At 59.6% G+C, this 6,405-nt stretch overlaps 2 protein-coding genes across 2 annotated transcripts in view; one reads left to right on the forward strand and one right to left on the reverse strand.

The window, feature by feature from the left end:
- LOC140901855 (uncharacterized) overlaps positions 1-6,405 on the forward strand; it is a 355,192-nt gene that overhangs the window by 158,190 nt on the left and 190,597 nt on the right. The window lies entirely within an intron of this gene.
- On the reverse strand, positions 28-5,495 carry CHMP2A (charged multivesicular body protein 2A). The gene is made up of 7 exons (XM_073322171.1): positions 5,329-5,495; positions 3,742-3,827; positions 2,652-2,847; positions 2,206-2,385; positions 1,828-1,958; positions 1,116-1,177; positions 28-823 (listed from the first exon to the last, which is right to left on the reverse strand). Exons 3-7 carry the CDS (start codon positions 2,817-2,819, stop codon positions 702-704), a joined length of 663 nt encoding a protein of 220 aa, XP_073178272.1. The 5' UTR covers positions 2,820-2,847; positions 3,742-3,827; positions 5,329-5,495; the 3' UTR covers positions 28-701.

The raw sequence follows: 6,405 nt of genomic DNA on the forward strand, positions 1-6,405 counted from the left end.
CAAGAATCAGCCAGCAGGCACCATGGCTACAAATCTACAGCCTTTATTACAACCCCTCCCCCACAGCCAGATGGAGGCAGGAGGGCCTCAGCGCAGCCCCCTCTCCCTGTGCACAGGATGGAGAGCTCTGTGCCAGGGGGGAGGCTCCCAACCTGTGCCCCCCAGATCCAGGCTCTAGTGGGTGCGCCCAGCTGCCCCCATCCTATAATCCCAGCCCCCCGACAGACACCCACACAACCTAGACTGGTGCAGCATCTGCCCATCTGCTTCTCCCCAGAGCCAGTCTCCCCCTCTCTGTGGGGGGGGATGAATCCAGCCTGAGCTGGCAGCTCCTGGGGGGTGACTGCCATTACAGAAAAGACACCCCCACCTGTAGTGTACTTGAGCTGGAAGCTAAAGAGTTAAGAGCCCCCAACCCACAGAAATGATTCCCCCACCCCCGGGACAGCTGCAGCAGCCCCATAGCCAAACCCCCAGCCCCATTACTTTGGAGTAGGAGATTTGCTCTCCAAAACTGGCAGGGACCTTCCACCCCACCACCTAATCCCCCCACATAGGCAGAGGGGTGGCTGGGGGAGAAGTACGCAAAGAAGGGCAGAGGCAGCAGTCGCAGCCCTTGGGCTGTTGAGAGCAGTGGCCAGCAGTGGGTGGGGTGTCCGGGGAAGCACGGCCTGGGGAGGGAGAGGGGCAGCCCCAGCCCTTCAGTCCCGGCGCAGGTTCTTCAGCCGCTCCTCCAGGTCGGCATCAGCATCCGCCAGCGCTGCGGAGGGCTCGGCCTTCTTCCCAGCCGTCACACTGAGCGAGGCCCCCGTCGAGGGCAGGTCTGCGGGGACAGGGGGTTCAGGACACCCAGAGCACCCCACAGCCCCCACGTCCCCCCACTGAGCGAGGCTCCTGTCGAGGACAGGTCTGCCTACCCAGAGCACCCTACAGCCCCCCATCTCCCAGGCACTGGCAGGGTTAGGCAGCAAGGCCTCCTGCGCACTGCCCAGTGCCCCCGACAGCTGTGCTGCCCCATTACCCAGCTGCAGGGGAACTTGGCTCCCAGCCCCGCCCCCGTGAGCGCCTCCAGTCAGGGCCCCCTTTGCCCCGTCCCCCGATGCTGGGATACTCACTGGAGAGCTCATCCGTCAGGGTCAGGCCCAGCTCGTCCAGCACCTGGGACACCACAGCATCACTGGGGGGCAGAGATAGGTAGGTGAGAGCAGGGACACGGGCCGGACCCCCCATACCCAGAGAAGAAAGAGCCACGCCCCCAGATAACTGGGCTGGAGAGGAGGACCGGCACTCCACACACCCAGCAGCCAGGATCCCCACACACCTGGGGAAATTTAGTTGGGGATTGGTCCTGCTTTGAGCAGGGGGTTGGACTAGATGACCTCCTGAGGTCCCTTCCAACCCTGATATTCTATGAAAGGTGCCAGGACAATGCCCTGGGTGTATCCCTGGAGCAGGCACCAGCTGGGTGAGCTCATTCTCACCCCAAGGCTGTTGCTCGGCCTGGGGAACCCCTCTGGGGGGCTCAGTCTGTCACCTGTCCTGCTGATGGGCCCTGGGGCCAGATGGGAGCCAGCATCCCATAGGGGGAAAAGATCCCATGTCCCAGTCCCCACACCCCTGATCCAGCCAGTCCCCTCAACCCCCGGGCCAGATGAGAACTGGCACTCCCTAGAGGGGAAAGGCCCCGGGTCCCATTCCCCAGCCCCCTAAGCCAGCCAGATCCCCATCCTGGGGCCAGATGGGAGCAGGCAGCCACTAGGGGGGAAAGGTCCCATGTTCCATTTTCCCCCCCGAGCCAGCCAGTCTCCCCAGCCCTGCCCCCCACACCTCTCCTCCTCATCATCCTCGTCCCCCATGGCGTCATCGATGGCATCATTCATCATCTCCTCCTTCATGTCCATGATCTCCGACTGCTTCTCAAACTCCATCATGATCTTCTGAATCTGGGGCAGCTTCAGCTGGAGGGGAAGGGGAATATGAATATACAGTCACTGCCTTGGGGAAATTGAGTAGACTGGCCCTACAGTGCCCCCTGCTGGGAGAGGCCAGACTGAAGTAGACAGGAGCCCCCACACCATGGCCAGCATCCTGCCCTACTCCCCCAGTACCCCTTGCTGGGAGAGGCCAGGTTGGAATAGCCAGGAGCTCCCCCCATGGCCAGCAATCCTGCCCCCTGCCCAGCCTGGCTGGCAGAAGCCCACGTACCTGTCTGTTCATGGTGGCCATGGCCTTGGTGACGCCCTTCATGGCCTGGGCCATGGAGTTGTTGGACTTGAGGGTCTGGATCTTGAGCGACACAGCCTGGATGTTCGCTCGCATCATGATGAATTTCTTGACATAGCGCCGGGTTCGCACCAGGTCCTTGGCCATGATCTTCACTGCGTCCTGCCAGGGGGATGGGTTACAGACAGAGACACCACCTCCCCCATAGCCCTCATCCCCCCTGAGCTTCACCACATCCTGCCTGGGGGATGGGTTACAGCAAGGAACACCCCCATGTACCTTTCCTTCCCCATGCTCTTCACTGTGTCCTCCCTGTGGGTGGGTTACAACTGGAGACACCCCTGCCCACCATGAACTTCACCCCATCCTGAGGGGGACAGGTTGCACTCGAGCTGGAGATGTTACCCCCGGCCCTGCCCCTCGCTCACCATCTGCCCCTGCTTCGCCATCTTCTTGATGTCAGCGATGATCTTCTTCTCCTGTGTCTCCAGCTTCTGCCGCTCGCGGTCCATATCCCGCATGGCCCGGTTCAGGGCCCGCTGGTTCTGCCGCAGCATCTCCTCCGGCGTCTTCCGGCGCCCGAACAGCAGGTCCATCTTGAGCGGGGCAAGGGGCGGCCTGCGGCTGTGGGGGACAACAGCAGCTCAGGAATTTGCAGGGAGGGGAACAGCTAGGGGAGCCCTGAGCAGCCCAGGCTGGGAGATGGGGAGCGAATCCTCTGGATCTGACAGCGAGTGGGGCAGGCAGCTGGTCAGGGCTAGTCTCCACCTCACACCCCAGGGGGCAGGGCAGCTCTAACTCCTTGTGGGCTTAGAGCTGGGTTCTCTGGAACCTGGCTCTTCCCCGCAAAGCTGGCTGGGCCAGGCTGTCCCGCTCCAGGCCATGCAATGGTAACAAGGCAGGAGTATCTGGGGGCTGTCTTGGGTGCATAGGGGGCTCCCTCTGTCCGTCCCCCTCCCCACCCCCACAGCACTTCTCTGGGTGCACCCCCCAACGACCTCTGTGCACTTCCCACCAGCAACCCAGCCTGTCCCAACACACACAGGGCACTGCTGTGCCAGTCCCGGGGTCAGGCCCAGCCCAGCCCTGTGCAAGGCACCAGAGTGGGTCAGACCCAACTCCAGGCTGCACATGCAATAGGGACCTGCCTGGCGACCCCGCAAGGCAGGGCACAACCCCAGGCAACCCCCGCTTCAGCCTGGGCATGGGAGGCATGGTGAAGGGGGCTGACTGCCTCTAAGGGAGGAGAGGTGTCAGAGCAGCAGGCAGCTCCTTTGGAGATAGGGAACCCCCTGGACCCCACCCCAGGGAGACCCTCCCCCGCCATGCTCTATTCACGCACCTCCACAGACAGGACAACCTGCTCAGCAGGAGCCGAGCTGGGCACAGACCCCTCCCCATTGATTTGAGGCCACAGCTGATCCCAGCTGCTGGCAGCGCTGCCCCTGAGAACGAAGGGGAAACACTACTCCCAACCCCTGGAGGCACTCAGGGCCAGCCAGCCAGCACAGTACTCACCCAAAGGAGAGAGCAAGCTCGTTACAGGGGGTGGCGGCTGGAGGAAGCAGGAAATGCTGGAGTCAGGTGCACGCACACAGAGCGAGCTGCAGAGACAGGAGAGGAAGGTTAATGGTGTGGAAATGTCTCTGTGGGTCCTGGGTTTGGGGCACTGCTCTGGCCGGACATGCTGCCAGAGGGGAATGGAGCCCAGTGCCACTGCTTAAATATAAAGTAAATATGCTGAATCCCTGAGCCTCTACCAAAAATATTGCATTCAAGGTGGTTTTTCTACACAAAGAATCAGGGGGGAAGAGATATCAAACACCTGAGGTCAAGCTTTATAAATACAGCCCAGTAGCTCAGCCAAAGTAATTATAGACTCAGACTTCAAGGTCAGAAGGAACCACTGCAAGCCACAGAACCCCACCTACCCACTCCTGTAATATACCCCTAACCTCTGCCTGAGTTACTGAAGTCTTCAAATCATGATTTAGAGACTTCAAGTTCCAGAGACTCCACCATTTACACTAGTTTAACCCTGCAAGTGACCCATGCCACAGAGGAAGGCAAAAAAACCCAGGGTCTCTGCCAATCCAGCCCTGGGGGGAAATTACTTCCTGACCCCAAATATGCCTGTCATTTAGACCCTGAGTATATGGGCAAAACCCACCAGCCAGACACCTGGGAAAGAATTTGCTGTAGTAACTCCCTGCCCATGTAATGTCCCATCACCAGCCATTGGAGATATTTGCTGCTAGCTATTTAGGAGACTCTCTCATTTTCAAGAGATGTAAGTAGGAACTTAAACTCAGTCGCTTACACTTGGGCACATCTGAAAATTTTCTCCCAGGCTGATTTGAAATAATCAATTTAATTCACTGAAGACAGTTAAACCCTCTGGTTAAAAATGAATCATTTTGCTGTAAACATGAAAACTGTTCTGATATGAAAAGTTTATGGATCTAAAACATTTAGGGTTGTTTTGGTTAATAAAAGTACATATTAAATGTTGTTTTGTGCTGTCAGTTAAACAGTTACCATCCAAATGTAGTTTGACACAAAACCTCACTGAACAGTTAATTCTCTAGGGGATAGCAAATGCCAAATTGCTCATCTGCTAACATAGTGAAAAAGGCCAGTTAATTCATAAGAATTTGAGAGTATTAAGCTACATAGTTACTTAAACGTATATAATTATAGGGAATTCTTCTAGGTAGCACAAAGATGTCCCACTTCTGGCGTCCAAGCTCTGTTATTAGCTGTAAATCGATAGGTGTGAATGAGTCTAGTGATCCCACAGGTGGGGGGAGGGGGGAAATGCCCCTTTATTGGAAAATAACTAGCACCCAAAGAGAAAAGTTGATTAAAATCAGTGATCTCACAGAGGTTTCACATGAGATGATTTCAATTAATCCACCCAGCCCCAGCTGGGCCCCCCAGAGCCTTCCTCCCAGCTTCTCTACCCCTCCCCACCCCTGCTCCCTAACCCGCCCCACTATGCCCCACTCCCCTCCCCCTACAGACAGCCTCCCCGCACCCCCTGCCCCCAGGCGCTACAGAGGCGAGGGAGGCGGACACAGCCCCCAACGCCCCCCAGGGTCTCACCCGCCGCCGCTGTCAGTCTGTTTCCTCCTCTCACTTCCGCCTTCGCCCCGCTGACGTCCCAGAGCACGTGAAGGGCGGGGCGTCAAGTGATGGCGGTGGACGGGGCCCCGCCCCCGCGGGTACTACAGAGAGCGCGTCCCCGCCCTCCACCCCCGCCCGGAAGTCACCATCGAGAGGAAGGGCAGAGCGACACCCCCCCCGCGCGGCGGACCACAGAGAGGAGGGCTAGAGCGGCACACCCGAGCTCCTTCCCTCCCCCTCTAGGGCTCCGCCCCCAGCAGGAGAGACACGGGGGCGGGGCTGGGGGAGGGATGGCGGGGGACAGGGGGCTGGGGGAGGGATGGCGGGGGACAGGGGGCTGGGGGAGGGGCTGGGAGGGGAATTGGGGGGAGTGTAGGGTGCCAACTTTCTAATGGCCGAAAACCGAACACTTCGCCCACCCCCTGCCCCGCCCTTTTCCCGAGGCCCCGCCCCTTTCCCGAGGCCCCGCCCCCAGTCACTCCATAACCCCTCCCTCCTTCCCTCTCCCGTACCCTCGCTCACTTTCACGGGCTGGGCTTGGGGTGCAGGAGGAGGTGGGGGTCAGGGTGTGCGAGGGGGCTCTGGGCTGGGGGAGGAGTGCAGGATCAGGGCACGGGAGGAGGCTCTGGGCTGGGGCAGGGGGTTGGGTGAGGGCTCCGGGTGGCACGGACCTCAGGCAGCCCCCAGGAAGCAGGGACATGTCCCTCCGGGCCCCAGCTCCTAGGCATAGGGGCAGCCAAGGGGCTAGGCACCACCGCCTCAGCTCCCATTGCCCATGGTTCCCAGACAATGGGAGCTGCGGAGCCAATGCTCAGGGAGGCACCTGCAGGCAGGAGCTGCGCATGGAGCCCCTGTGGCCACCCCTATGCCTAGGAGTCAGAGAGACACGCCGACTACTTCGCAGTAGCCCTGCTGCACCGCCAGCTGGACTTTTAACGGCCCAGCCAGCGGTCCTGACCGGAGCCGCCAGGGTCCCTTTTTGACTACAAGTTCCCACTGAAAACCGGACACCTGGCAAACCTAGATGGGTAGGTTGGTCAGGGAGCTGATAGTGGT

The sequence above is a fragment of the Lepidochelys kempii genome, chromosome 23, assembly GCF_965140265.1.
Source record: "Lepidochelys kempii isolate rLepKem1 chromosome 23, rLepKem1.hap2, whole genome shotgun sequence".
Taxonomy (NCBI): domain Eukaryota; kingdom Metazoa; phylum Chordata; order Testudines; family Cheloniidae; genus Lepidochelys; species Lepidochelys kempii.